The sequence below is a fragment of the Acanthaster planci genome, linkage group LG16 (genome assembly GCF_054643075.1).
Source record: "Acanthaster planci isolate LZ-2023a linkage group LG16, COTS_SCS, whole genome shotgun sequence".
NCBI classification, from domain to species: domain Eukaryota; kingdom Metazoa; phylum Echinodermata; class Asteroidea; order Valvatida; family Acanthasteridae; genus Acanthaster; species Acanthaster planci.
Genome location: NC_141792.1, coordinates 10,598,155 through 10,613,015, shown reverse-complemented (window position 1 = coordinate 10,613,015; position 14,861 = coordinate 10,598,155). Strand labels below are relative to the sequence as shown.

Genomic DNA, 14,861 nt, shown 5'->3' with positions numbered 1-14,861 from the left:
AGCCTATAAATAGAAGAGACTTTACAGTATTTGCTCAACAACTCATCTTCGCTTTTTAATAATGGATGAAATATTCTTTATTTTGATCGTATTTTGAAAAGCAACTTGACATTTAAGTGACAAAGTCTTAGCAAAATGTAAAAAAAATTATTCTGTCCTTTACAAACCCTAATTATATTTTTCAGCACAATCACAACTTGAAAGACTGACTTCAAGAAGATCAAGTCATAACTACGACGAAGGCGTTCTGCATTAAGTGAGCAAACATTAATTTCTGGAATAAAATAGCAGAATGTTTCAGCAGAAGACGAGCGAATGAGTAAATGAATGTTGCAATATTGCTACAATTTGACTACAGAGCGAGGTGAATATTTGTTTGTTTTTTGTAAGATAATGAACTATGAGCTATTCCAATGTCTGTTATTTTACTTTACTCGTCCCTGTCGCAAGCGTCCTTACACGCCACTGGAAAGGGCAGCTATTTTATGAAGTATGACATAAGTTTTTCGAACTCTGATTGGATAGACGGAGTTCATGTGAATTGCAATGTGCCTTTGACACGTACGAGCGCAATGAATGTAGTGCAGTAAACAAACGACCCACCGTTTTGTGTCTGCAGCTGTGGCGCGCTTCCTCCATCCACCGCATTCTGCGACGGTCATTTGCCCTCGTGCACATTCATGAGCGAAAAATTTCCTCGCTGTCATTTGAACATTGCCGATGTAGTGTAATTGATACATCTTAACTTTATGGTAAGTCTTATATGCAAAGAACTACAGATTTATAAAGTCATAAATTCCTGGGACGACGTTTTTACCAGACCCGGCATTTGACGTCTGGGTTCATGTAGCTTCCAGCAGGGCAGTTGAATGCGGCGTGGAATATTTCGTTGTTTTGCAGCGGGCCGATGACCCTATCAAAGTAACCAATTAAAGAGGATCATTAGGCCTACTGATAATGTTCAAGAAATTTTAATTGGACAGTGAAAGGTCTTTCAATATTTCAGATGCACAACTTTTAAATTGTCAGTTATCGGTCACATTCTAATACGCAAAGTTTTTCCCCGTTTGTTCGGAAAATGTCTTGGTTCCATGCCTATTCTGTTGTCGCAGCCTCAAAATGTTTGGGCGGCATTACTTATCAACTGAATAAAGATTTTGAAGTTGCACTAGTATTGATCACAATTTTTTGCAAATTGTTAGCAAGGCAGATTATGTGTGTATTGTTGCGATGCAGAAAATGATAGAATGAGAGACGGGAACCAACCTGTATCGGCCGGGGCTGTGCTCGTTTTCGATTGCATTATCCGCTCCCGCCGGCGTGTAAACACTGCACCATAACTTGAATTTAAACAAAAATAACATGACAATGCATGAAGAAAAAGTCTCCGGTTATTGTACGGTTCGAGTTTGCGTGCCGGGTCCCTTTCAAAACCATGAAACATTTTGAAGTAAATCAAATGATGTCATCGTATACACCCAATTTCTCAACGCGTGCGCAGCGTGCAAAAACCAGTCTCCATCTCCGTCGCAGGCACACCGAATGCCGTTCATTTTAAGCATGACCCAGTTGAGCATGCGGATTCGATACTCCGTCGACAACTGACCACTCTCATTTTGGGTTAAAGATGGCTTCATCTCGGATGTCCTCCCAGGGAAACTGTTCAGCGATGGCCGACGATTTTAAGTAACGCATCTATATTTTCGTCACGATGGGGGGAAGTGGACATGAAGCATTAAGGCATTGGCTTGAGATTCTGCTTCGAGGAGTTATGGGGGTCATGATCGCTTAGCATATTAAACTTCAAGCAATTTTCATTGTGTAAAACTTTTGATTTACCTGGGAAAATGACAGGAAGAACATTTGCTTGTTAGTTAATTCGATGCCTGGAAGGCGAGGGTGCTCAGACTTGTGGTCGATATAAGCCTGGGGTAAGAATTTTGAAAAAGAAATTATTTAGAAGGGTGCTGGCATATCCACACACAACCATAAAATGATACTCTAACGTGTAACGGAAATGTAATTAGTTTGAACATAAATGTAATTCTTGTGGCGTTGATACCTTATAAGCTTCTCTTAAGCCTCCATTGTCAGCGATGTTTTCTCCTTCTGTCTTAACTCCGTCAAGCTGTGTAAAAGAATTAAAAATGTTTTGTATTTTGGCACTGTATCATCGAATACAATTGCAGACAAATTGGTTCCACGCAATGACGAGACAAAGAGTGTTCTAGCTGAGCGGAAGTCCGTATATTTCGTCAAAGAGAATTCGGTTGACGGTAACAGGAAAAAACAAAAAGTAAATCTACATTTTTGTTGTTCTCAGGCATGACGAAGTCGGAGTACTGGTTGATGATGCACTGAGCTTTCGCCTTGAAATTGTTAATGGATTGCTGACTCCACCACTGTCTGTAATATCCATCTTTGTCAAACAGTCTTCCTGTGAAGAGAGCAAACATCATCAACGATTTGTTGCACTAAAATTGGAACGACTTTTGCTACTACGCAAGTAAGGTATTTGAATAGTATTTTGACCTTAAGTTTTGGACATTAAAGATTGAAGCAATCATAGCCTTGCATGGAATGTTTTTGTACGAAGATGACCTCCTCCCGTGGCTTTCATTTTTGCCCCTCTGAGCCCAAACGATAACCGTAGCCTCTTAAAACTCGAGTTGAACGAGACTCTGCTCTGGTGATTTGCTAGCCGCAGAAAAGCAAACTTACCGCTGTTATCGAAACCATGCGTTATCTCGTGCCCAATGACCACGCCTATACCACCGTAATTGGAATACCTGAGAGAGAAATCAGGAATGCGTGTTGACGTGAAAAGAAGACTTATTAACCTCCAATTGCAAAATGGAAACATTGAAAAAATAACATTGTATCATTTATTGGAGCAAATGGGGGAAGAGAAACCAACTACCGCCCTCTACGATACGTTTAAAAAGAAGAAGCACTATTTTGTATTTTCTTACATTCAAAAACTTGGATAGTTTTTAGTAATTTCATTTCAAAATGTTACTGGAAGGATGCAAAGTTACCCCAAAATGATGTTTTGGATGACCTGCGGGGGGGTATCACTTACCAGGGGAGCTCCTTGGTGTAGAAAGGAGGCTGTAGAATGGCTGCTGGGAATACTGGGGAAAATACATTAAAAGAAACCCATGAGATAACGGGAGGCGAACGAGAGGGTCAACCAAAGAGTGGGTTCATTGTGTGGATAGGTGGGTAGAATTATTGTTTCACTAGTTGGTATTGGTCGCTCTTTTATTGATTGCTAGTTGATGAGTGTTGACTTATTTGACTGACTGGTTCGATTTAGCTGCACTTGCTTACTTTGGTGAGTGTTATAATAATTGGTTAGTCGGCTAAGGGTGTAGAGAAGGAAAGTGGAAGATGGATCTATATTATACTGGTCGGTGGGTGGGGTAAGTTTTTAGGTTGGTGAGTTTGCTGGTAGGTGTGTGTTGGTTGTTGCTAGGTGCTTCAGGTAGATTGGTTGATTAGTGGATCGTTGGATGATGGGCTTGGTGGATTGGTCAGTTTGGTGTGAAATTCATGGGTTGAGTGTGGATGGGTGGGTGGTTTGGTTGGTGGATTCATGAGTTCCCAACAAGAAATATGGTTATCGTTTGTTCCCAATCACACTTATGGCTACGAATCGTGAGCTGAAAGGGAGGAAGAATTCGGACAGTGCCTTTTTTTGACTGATGATTACAGAAAGATCGATGGCATATCTTACAAATTGAATTCCTGAGAGGAGAGTAGAACGCATTGACTTCGGTCGGCGACATCACAGACCACCTGAAACAAAACACAGTTAACATTAGCACGTGTACTGTAGACATAGGGTACCACATCTCTCTTGTTAAGGTATACAGTGCTCCGAGGCTTGTTCGAAGAAAAGCCAAAAATTACAGCTGAGAATGGAGTGTATGATTTGAAGAGCCAAGTTGAGAAAGCCGAAAACCCCAGTTTGGTTGTAGGCTACTTCACTGAGCAAATCGTATACTTACAGTAAGTTCACAACATCCACTGTCTGACGCAAGAGTGCCAAATTCCGTTGAGAAGTCCAGGTGCGGTACCTTATGCTGTTCTGAAAATACTCGTTTTCCTTAGACGTCAGCTGGAGGCAGGTGACAGTAAATATTATCTATGTTATCGTCACATTTAACGCAGGTGCGCTGCTGAATGATATCTCGAGAGGTCAGACACCAATACCGGGAGATGTGGGCTTATAGCTTCCGCCCCTTTTGACCAGGGTAATGGGCCAAATGCACGCTTTTCAATGGATTCGGCAGAAAATGAAATGGGGCAGTAGTGTGACTCTTTACGTTAGATGTCTACGGTAGTTAATACGAACATTTCTAAGACATCAAAATCGCATCGTCTAGTGTTCAAGTCAAGATCCTTCCCCGTACGCCCACCCGCTCCCACCTCTGGATTTGATTGTAGGTTTCATAAAACGGAATTTCGCCATCATGTCCCTCTTGACAAAGTCGAAATCTGCGCCCTTGCTTGGCAAGGTAAAAGTGGCTAAAGTGCAGTGACTCGCATGGCATCAAAAGCCATTTTGTCCTAGATGCATTGGAGACCCGATCCCTGGCTCTGGATTAATATAGAACTGAACTGCACGTGTACATACATTGGCGTACTCAGCATCAAGCTTCGCGTTGTCCTTTATCCACTCCGGGTAGCCGATTTCGATTGTAATTGCATCTACCTGCAAGTGAAAGTGAACAGGCCTCATTTAAGTATGAAGGACACAATTTTATAGAGGGCTAAATGCAGTCGAAGTCATACTCTCTAGAATCAGTCTCTGATTCTCTCGCCCATCTTTTGACCCTTGGCTGAACGTGATGCGGCTTTGAACTGACCTTGCCTGCAGCCACGCTCTTATCTTCTTTCTGGAGCCAGTCATTTGTGGCCAGCATGGACTTGAAAGCCGCCTGCAGACCTTTAATCATGTCCAGTGTCTGACAAAAATATAGCAAAGTTAAACTACAAATGGTGATTGTAGTCGAACATCCACACAACTGAGTTTCCTAAATGTTTTGTTTACAACTGTTGGAGATCAAACTACACAGCAGTATGTTTTGTGCCAAGTTACCGTAACGGTAGATTTGACGTGAAATTGTGTTTTGATGTGTGCCCAACAATGCATGAATGCATTAAATTTTGATGTTGAAACGATGTCAATTTATTAATTTCCATTATAGGAACATACTATGCAGATCTATCAAGTGATCAGCGGACATTCTTAAGAGAAAACCGTAATGCTTTTGCTTACATGTTCAAGCTAAAAATGATTGCAATAGCGACCCAACTTTGTAACATGGCTGAGTCGTGGAAGAGACACATTATCGAATTACTTGACACGACCTCTTCTGTAGTTCTAACAAACGTTTACATTGTTTGGGCATTAATTTAATGAGTATTTAGTACCGGTTGAGATAGTCCATGGAATAGATAAATCTACACTGGCGAATATGTGTACTTTTGTGAGGGGCCTTTGGAGGCCTTTATAGACTCTAGAGGCGGGTACTCAATGGGTTCGGTCACGGTTAAAACACTGAGCGGGGCGGACTACCACCTCGTTTTCTCCTCTGCTAATTTCTGAGCTAGGGGCACACAGGGGGCACAAGCCTTGAGTGGGGGGGGGGCTGTCCTTCAGGCCTGTAACTGGGGGAGGGTGCACGGGGTATGTCCGCACCCCTACCCTCACACACACGCGCGACTAAAAGGTCCACTTTTGAGGCAAAAAAGATTTTGAGCTATAGTAGAACATTTTGCAAAAGAATGCCGTGCGCTTTGGTATCTTTCGCCTTGGTCAATCCCCTCTTCGGGAGTTTACTTGTAAACTTGTTACGGGCCTGTCCTTTCGCCCCTGTTCTATGCCCTCCACCCCTTAGTTAGGCCACAGCAAACCAGGTAAATTTGTCACGCGGTTTGAAAGGAGTGCAGTAGTGACCACAAACCAACTGGCGTTATACTGAAGTGTAAAACAACGGTATACCTTCTGCTTTGCATCTGCGGGGAAGTAGTCGTCCACGTACATCTTCCCGGCGATGAATTCGTACTGGCTATTGGCAGTGGAGACGCACGTCTTCCAGCGGGCTGAGGAGGGCGTAACGCCCGACTGAGCCATTATGAATTTCCGCCGGATTGCCAGGAAAGCCTCGTTCATGAAGGGCACCATATGGGTGACCAGTCGCCATATCATGTAGTTGGCCTTCACTCTGACAGGTTAGAAGTTGCAAACGTGAACCTTATTCAAGATGTCCGCGACAAGGCATATAATGGAGCATAGTTGCTGAATGCGTGATAAGAGCGGGGTCAAACCTTGAGAAATGATTGATATGCAGGACTGGACTGATAGAGTATCATCCTGTAAACTGTAGGCCTATAGGGTCGGAAAGTTGAAACAATCCTGCCTGATCTACCCCCCCCCTCAAAAATGAAATTTTACAGGTGGGAATGAAGCGAATACACGTAGGAATTCTGATTTCCCCCCAAATCACTCAATTCAAACATTAGTTTGGTTGACGTACCTAAATAAGCTGATTCCGTACGGGGTGCGTGGCCAAAATCGAAAGCGGGGCGAACATTCCGTAAAACAACCATTTTCTGCTGGTTTCTGATGATAATGCAGCAATGCATTGTAATGATGAAATCAGTCCGACCGATTCTGTCCTACCTGTCGTCTTGCTCCGTGAGCCACGGTGTGACGGCGGCGACGTAGTTGGGCCTATAATTGTCGATGGGTTCGTCACCGGTGACACCGCCCACGCTTTCCGGTAACATGAGTTGGTATAAACGGACCCAGTCAATCTGCACCAAAACAACACGGAAGATTCGGAATAGTGCGCCTCCAAGAGTTTGCGTTGGCCAATCACAACGCTCGAAATTTGTCGACCCTTTTTAAACTCGCATTGGGTCGACAACTTTCGCGCATTGTGATTGGCCAACGCAATGAAAACTCTTGGTGGCGCACAATTGTAAAACGGCCGTATTATTCACTGATCAATGAGTGGTTCTTAAAAATGCATGATTCGGCCATCGAGCCCTGCAATGACAACAGCCTATCGGTGCCAATCTCCTGTAAATTTTAATAAGCCTCATCTGAAACCAAAACACATCTACGAAAAGTCTCTGCGTGGAAAAACTTTGCAGCGAGCGATGCAGGCTATTGTAGACTTTAAACGTCCCCCTACTGCCTAGCTTTGGCGACATATCTATTGGTTTCTTTCGTGACGGGTCATAAATTGGCAAAACACACGAAGTTTCGTTGTAAAATTTTACCATATTTTGTCCAATATCCTTGAGAGACGTTGTCGTTCCTACATCGTCTGTATATTGAAGAGTCATCTATGGAACGGGAAATGCATTTCAAATTGAGTATTGCTTACAGCCGAAACAAAGTTTTCCTTTCTTAAAAATGTCTTGATTAAAACGTTTTATGTATGAGTGATTTATAAATTACCTCCACGTACAACAAAACATGTTGCTTTTTGTTTTCTACTTTTCAGCGTCCAAAAGTCGTTTTCGACTGAGGGGATCCGTAAGACTAAAATCTGTGCCTGGCATGAAGCCATGCTGGGTTTTAAGCCTCAAGTTTGCCCCCAAAGGCATAATGTCTTCATTATTTAAAATCTATAAATATATATTTAACCACAGTCTTTCCTTAATAAGTAATATCTCATTGAAAGAGAACATTAACTACCGTTGCTATATTTGTTTCGAAATCGATGACGTCGGTCATGTCCTGAGTAGCAACCGTCTCGTTCGCTCCAAGCGCTACAGCAATGTCGATCATGTATTGTAGATAGGCTTGTCTCTTCTATAAATAGTAATGAGATTAATTAATTGTAATGGGGACCAGCGGAATTTGGGCGGGAACCAGCCAGTTTGTACCACATCATGTTCAGCTGGTTTCCTTTTTTTCTCAATGCGGAATCTTCACCTTAGGTCAATTTCGATCAGTGACCATTTGTCGTCTTCGTGGTAATTTTCATTGATATCCTTTGAACAAATGGTGAGTACCAGGCAAAATCGACCAGTGGTTGACTGATGCATTGCTGATCTGTAACTTCGCCTGAGATTTTGCCGTTCACCCAGCATATTGCACTTAACACCCTCTGTTACAATTTGCCTTCCAGGCGAAATCAGCGGTAAATATAGATGTCGATTAATCTGCGGGTTTGCAAATTTTGAGTTTACAGTGGTACACTACCAAAAAGATGGCCAATACATCATTCTCTCAGTCCTGTTCAGTTCCCCATGGTGCTTTGAATAGTTGAGAGTAATCGTTGTTGACATATGTAACTGAACGGTATTTAAACATTTACAAAAATCTCTACCTACCTGGGAATACCTCTCCAGCACAAGAATCTTCACCCCATCATCTTCGGCCTCATTGTTTTCGTCAGTCTGTCAAGGAGCAGTTGAATTAAATATGTATATGCATGAATTATGAATTAATAAATTATAACCATCTACATTTTACAGTTTCAGAAAACAAATTAATAACTTGATAATATGTGGAAAAAGAGTTAGCACATGCAAATGCAGTAATGGAGACTGATGACATAAAATATGAAAATAAGAATACATTCCGAGAGTAAAATAATTACAATTTTTATACACAAATGTCGAAATGCTGTCGTCTTGAACACGTACAAATCTGCCATAAGAATATCTCTCACCAAAATCTTAGTTCCTCGCCTGCGTTTCCTCTTGGTGTCGCCCTTTAGTACCCTAAAATCAGGGGTATCTGCCTGTTCAGGAAAATAGGAACTATATCAAAGCATGTAATCGCTATGCCTTCTTCCTTCAGTATCGTATGTACATACAGTTTGCAGCCTAATTCGGCGAGCTGAAGATATTACAGCGATGGTGCCACGCTCGTGGACTGGTGCTACGCGCAGGTTACAATATCCTCAATTGCCAACTATAGGGTGTTTGGCTCGCCAATTGCTCGCCCACGTGAAGTTGAAGAACGCGAGCGTTAGGCTGGAGCCACCGCAGAAATTGCGTCTCCTGGGATTAGTTGACCTATATAATTGTGTTTCATTATTTCAGTTGTCCATATATCACTTCAACACTAGAATTTCTGGAATGAATTGGGTAAAACATCACAAGCAACTTTTCGAGCCGAACTTGTTAAATTGTTTAGTGCTTGTAAATAAGCTTGCGCCCCAAACGCCCTAAAAGTGAAACTAAACTTCAAGTTGGTGTGATGTTCCCTGATGGAGGCTTTGCCGTGTATGCGATTCAGATTCAGAATATTTACGTGTTTTCTGAATTCGTGTTTTGGGAGTTTTCCCTAGGCAAGTGCCCACAAAGAACCTCAGCCAACCAGCGCTGACAGTATCAATTGCTCCTATATTCTGGAAAACTATAATCTTTCTCATCTCCAGCGTGGGATGGACAAATTTATACGATGCTGTGTATACGTCAACAACTCACATTCAGTTTGTACTTGTCTTTGATGTCAGGATCTCCATACGTTCCTGTGGTAACAAACAACTCAATGTTGTATTTGCCCCTGATGTCGGCCCACAGCTTCTCGAAATCGAAGGCGGTCGGGTCCCAGTTCCCGCCCGTTGAGTTGTCCCCGAGGACGGGCCAACCACCGAGCGACGTGAGCAGGTCAGTCAAAGGTTTGGTCCCAAGTTCGTTGATGGTGTCTGTTGGTGGGATGAGACAGGCCCAGAGTAAGATGAAAACGCCTTTCTCAAAACACTGAGGATGTGACGGAGGGGTCTATATCGAGTTCTCAGGGGCTGAAGATTCTTTCATGGTTGAAAAAACTGGACACCCGGTTTTTAGTATAAGTCTCATTTGCCGCCCCCAACCTCGATGCGCCATTGTTAGCAAGGATAAAAGTCACTCGCAAATAACTCATATATACGATTCAGGTAAAGTCCGTCCACGCTCAAAAATCCCTTTATTAACTAAACATTTACATGAGGTGACTACTTACCCATGTCCCCGCATGACTTGTAGTCCTTCCTTAAAGTGTCATATGAACCAGGCTCACCAGCAGCAGGGCTTCGTTCAAAGAGAACTGGTTGGAGTAAAATTATGATCAAAACAGCAAGCGTAAGTTATTCAACCATTATCCAAATTGCCCAACTAATAATCGGAATGTTGGAATGTCGACACTGACAATAATACGTGTCCAATGAGAATGGCGATGACAGTGATCCGGCTGACCGTCGATGATTTTGTCGATGACAGCAAAGGTCTAGCTCCTCATGTAATCGGGTTCATTTTCACACAATTGCCGATGGTGCATTGTCACTATTGTCACGGTGACAAGAAATGTGCCGAAGATGAGAGTGATCCCGATGACTATTGTGGCGATGACCATGCCATTGGCGGTGACGATGACAAGCTTGACTCAGGTCAAGATGGAACGATGGCAGAGTTTATGGGTGTGCCGACACTCTCATTTTGTCATTTACTACCTTTAAGCTTGTCCAGCAGATCGTCACCGACTATCGAGAACATAGAGAAGCTCGTGCGGTTCTCTAAAACCTTGTGGCGCTCGATCCAACCGCCGCATGCGTACTCGAAGAAATTATCGCAGGGTTTCTTGCTCTGATCCATGTTGTTCAGGTAACCATAAGCTGATCATAGTGGAATGGTAAAATGACATCTGTGTTAGCCGGGATAACGTTGAGAAAGTGTCGTACAGACGCTGATAATTGGTAGTTTGTCAAGCTCTTAATTTTTTTATTCATAGGGCCGAAAAGCGAGCATCAAAAGGCTAGATGCACGATCATTAACATTTTATGATTAATTTAAGGTTTGTTGTATTTTTCTACCGAAACAAAACAAAATTGTAGTCGATTGGTGTCATAACATTACAAATTGTCACTTAGGAACTTTGTGGGGTACGGAGGCGTATAAGGGCCGCTTGCAAAAACACTTTTTCCATTTGCTATTTCGCCTTGGTAACCGTCACGCCGCGGCGACTTACTATCTCGAAAAAAAATGCAAGTGGCCCTTATATACTTCCTCAGTAAGGCGCTGCAAATTTTTGAATTCCTTAGAACCTTGCAGTCAGCGTAAGACTGCGGTAGATTTGAATAGGAAACCTACTCCACGAGCAAAATATCAATTTTTGTACATTCAGGTATTCTGTATCAAGAAATTGGCAGTGTGGCAGTTTTGGTACACAGTTTCACTGATAAATAAAAAATTAAGAAAATTGTAGAGGGTGAAATTTCTTGTGGAATCCATCACTACGGTTGTTCTTTTAGAAACTTAGATGAAAAAAAGGAAGTTCTAGAACAAAATCTGCAAATTTAGGGAGACTATAGCATTTCAATAGAATACATACATTGGATCCTAGAGGAAAAGTTGCCGAGGAATTGTTTAGTTTCGCTCCAAGTTTCAAACATTATTTTTCGAGGCCATTGTTCAGAATGCATTCAGTGGATGGCGGTCACTATTAGGTTTTCCCTTCTTATAATCTAAAATTGTCTCTTGACATAAGTGTCAATGTTTTGACCCTTTGCCTTATCTCCTGTGTGTTTTTTCCGTACAATGCATCATGTGACTCACACAGAAAAGTCTTACCAGAGTCGAAGCACTGCTTTGTGGTGCAAATCGGTGCGTTACCGCCGGCCTTCAATTTGTCCAATTCGTTCGCAATGTCATTCCTCTGCACGGCGAACACAACTGTAAAAACAAGCCAGCCGAAAATATAAATCGATACGTCAACTTTGATCATGTGCGCATCTTCCATATTTAACAGGGACGAGTCCCACTAGTTTGAACATGCATTTCAGGATTCAGTTTTGTAGAAATCGCTGAGCAGCAGGATCAGAGGCACAACCGGGGTACATTTAAGAGGGAAGGGGGAAGGAAAAAATAGGAACTTGGGGTCGTCATTTTCGGAAAACGGGCACTCATTGGGTTCGGTCACAGTAAAAGCACTGACCATGGCGGACTATCATCAGATTTTTTCCTTTTTCTAATTTCTGTGGGCCTCAAACGGGGGTGGGCGTGCCCCATGTTCTTCCTCCCCCCGTGGTTACTCCATCGAGCAAGATGTAAAGTCTGCACTTCCAGTGCAGCAGAGTGAGCGATTACTCAGTCATCATGACCTCAATGAATATAAACCAGCAATCATCACTTCCTTTCATGGCCGTTTCTACGGCCGTGTGTGGAGGCATGTCTATCTAAAATAAACTTTCAACTACAAGACTGTTCATTACAACAACTGCTTACAGGTCTATCCTCACCAAGGAACCTGATAAACTGCAACACGTACAGTTACTTTCATAAGAAACAGTGGAATTTATGACTTCATAGCAAATAATAATCGAAAACTGCGAGACGCAGTGCTAATTAAAAAGCCACGAACAACGAGGTTGACTAGGTTCATTAAGACATTTTTCTCAAACTCCTATTTGGCATGCGCTCAACATATTCGGCCAGGCCCCCTAACTGGTCGTAGCTGTGACTCCTTCGGTCTCTCCTTACCTGTGGTGACCGTTAGGGCGATGGCTGCAGCTGTGAATATTGCCAACAAAACGACGAGAATCCTTTTGGGCGTCTTGGAAGTCACATTGTCCTCCAGGGTGAGAATGGCATTGGGACTGGTTCGGTTATCCTCCATGGCTGAGTTAGGCTGTTCAATTCTGGAATGAAACTGAACCCTTAAGTTCAGTGGAGAGAGAAAAAAATATAGAAAGTGTAAAACTTTTCAGATTTGATGAGATCGTCTAAAATGTTAGCATTTTCCCTTTGCATGAAACGTGGAGAATCATCAGATTGTTTCAGAGACACAGACATATGAAATGAGGTTTCATTTGCAAAAATGCCATTGTGGTTTAAGTGACAGATTTCCTGGTTGCGACTTCGTGTAGCTGGAGTTATCTGCCGTCCAAGCAGTGCGGCTTTAATACGCACTGTTGTTTCACGGACGCGTATAATCCAACAGTCAAACCCGGTGCAAGAACAGTTGGGATTCGGAGTGAATTTGCAGATGAATCTCTTCTTACTTCCCACTGGTCTGAGGTAGAACTACTCCAATTCACAAAAGATACTTGTTACGACTTCACAATTGTGGGCTAACAGCTAAGGGCAAAAAAGCCCAAGCAAACTATTCAGCATATATAAAAAAATGACTCATGGTTGGAAAATAAAAAAGAAATACGATTTTAAAGCAGCCCAAATAATTCCTCGTGCTATCTACATTGCCTACTCTTCAAACAGTCTCTTGTGGAACAGGAAGAAAGGTAAGCAAAAACTCCCGTTTACTACGAAAATGAGTGCCGAGAGTACCATAGGCTACCAAGCTCACGTGCAGTCCCGTTTACATTCAAAGGTCAAGAGTGTTGCCAAATTAAGAAATTAATTCAGGCTTCAAATTTAAAAGACGATTAACGACCAGATAAGGCACGTGGCTCTTGACGTCAGAACATTGCTGACGTCGCAGGACCAAAATCGAATGACCTTTTCCAACCCAGTGTGCCATAATTGCTCAAGAAATGTACATGTATGTCCTCTCATTACTTTTGTACCGTCTCTGTTGGCGTTACAAGTTACCTTTTAACGTTGAGGATATTGGTGAAAATTGTGTCTTACAGTCAGGTATGGCGACACGGGCGCGGCACTAATGTAGCGTAGGAAGAAAGCAAGAATGTTAGCTCCTGGCATACGATTGAGTAAAATTTTGGCCAAAATTGTCTTGTCTTCAATTTGACATTAGTGTTGGTACCTGAAAAAATTAAGCTACTACGCCAATCGTTACAAAATTTATTAACGATTGGCTTAGCAACTGAAATTTATTAAAGGTAATTTAACTGCCTTTATTCCCATCTTATAGGGTCATGAGTCCCTGATGGTGGGGTTAGATACTTTTGGCTGAGGAATGAGCTATTGAATAACCCCCTGACTTTTCTTTAAGAGTGAGGAAAAGGGTTTCCAGTAGCACTGAAGAAGGGAGAAACATTGAACGTGCTGAGGGATGGTCCCCATGCAAGGGACGTTCCTTGTCAAGAAGGATAACGATATTGAATCGATCCGTTGATGAAAATAACTTAGTTATATACTTACCACACTGTTGGCGGCAACGAGATCTCCCCACTCACGCCAAGTGTTCAAAATGAACGTTCGTACAACTGTTCCTGCTAAACTACAGCGTACTGCGTGATTCAACGTCACACCCTGTATTTATGTACACATAATGATATCACGCCTCAATAGAAACGAGTTCAAACATTAAGTACCAGGATATACCTGTGGAGATGTGAACTTGAAACATTGTATTTCAACAGGACACTATATTGCGACATACTCTTACTGGCATGACGCCTTGTTTCCAGAGTGGAGTTTTTCTGGAAGTGACTAAAATCGCGTTCAGCCTTTGGAAGGTCGAATTGCATCTGTTCACGTTGTGTGGTGGAGTTGAACTTAAAATATCAGAACACCTAAAGACAGAGTCTGGATTGGGATTAAGTATTTCTTTCATTACTCCAAGCATTATATTCATCTTAGTATCGTGTCGTTCGAGTCGAGCCTTCTGCTCATTTAGTGACTTGATTCGATAATTGTGGTACTTCCCAGTTGAAACTCAAGCAGACTTGCAAAAATGTCACCAAAATCAACTCGAGTCATTGTAACTCTGCGCACACCCACTCTACCCCATCACCACAAATTCTGTTTGGCTGAGAAACAACAAACGCAGATCAAAAAGCGACTGTACCGATCCAGTGCACCACTGCACACTTTGTCTTGCTGATCGTCGACTGGGCGTATACCAGGGGTCTTTCCCGCAGTAAAGGGAAAAAAAGACATTGCACTCTACGACATACCGGTAATTATCACTACTTAAAACAACTGTC

The 14,861-nt window shown here is 42.4% G+C and overlaps 1 protein-coding gene across 3 annotated transcripts; it reads right to left on the bottom strand.

Annotated features, from left to right (window-relative positions):
• Positions 1–23: 23 nt before the first annotated feature.
• Positions 24–14,175, bottom strand: LOC110979012 (neprilysin-1-like). 3 transcript variants are annotated; one of them, XM_022234453.2, is made up of 23 exons: positions 14,074–14,175; positions 12,496–12,671; positions 11,587–11,688; positions 10,470–10,631; positions 9,983–10,066; positions 9,466–9,686; positions 8,703–8,774; positions 8,362–8,427; positions 7,721–7,837; positions 7,300–7,365; positions 6,695–6,828; positions 6,014–6,236; positions 4,875–4,973; positions 4,643–4,720; positions 4,014–4,123; positions 3,740–3,801; positions 3,083–3,134; positions 2,722–2,789; positions 2,307–2,437; positions 2,063–2,128; positions 1,840–1,926; positions 1,267–1,340; positions 24–913 (listed from the first exon to the last, which is right to left on the bottom strand). In XM_022234453.2, the coding sequence occupies exons 2-23, from the start codon at positions 12,629–12,631 to the stop codon at positions 814–816; spliced, it is 2,310 nt and encodes a 769-aa protein (XP_022090145.2). In that variant the 5' UTR covers positions 12,632–12,671; positions 14,074–14,175; the 3' UTR covers positions 24–813. The 3 variants fall into 3 exon arrangements, with proteins under 3 accessions (XP_022090145.2, XP_087003128.1, XP_087003127.1); XM_087147002.1 differs by lacking the exon at positions 14,074–14,175 and adding an exon at positions 13,564–13,628; XM_087147001.1 differs by lacking the exon at positions 14,074–14,175 and adding an exon at positions 13,220–13,262.
• Positions 14,176–14,861: the final 686 nt, after the last annotated feature.

Bases quoted from the DNA above. Each gene is read 5' to 3' on its own strand.
- LOC110979012 (XM_022234453.2), bottom strand. From the start codon at position 12,631: ATGGAGGATAACCGAACCAGTCCCAATGCCATTCTCACCCTGGAGGAC. The intron at 4,721-4,874 runs GTCAGTTCAAAG...TTTCACTTGCAG, and splicing joins AGAGCGTGGCTGCAGGCAAG to GTAGATGCAATTACAATCGA. The intron at 2,790-3,082 runs GTAAGTGATACC...TTTCTCTCTCAG, and splicing joins TACACCAAGGAGCTCCCCTG to GTATTCCAATTACGGTGGTA.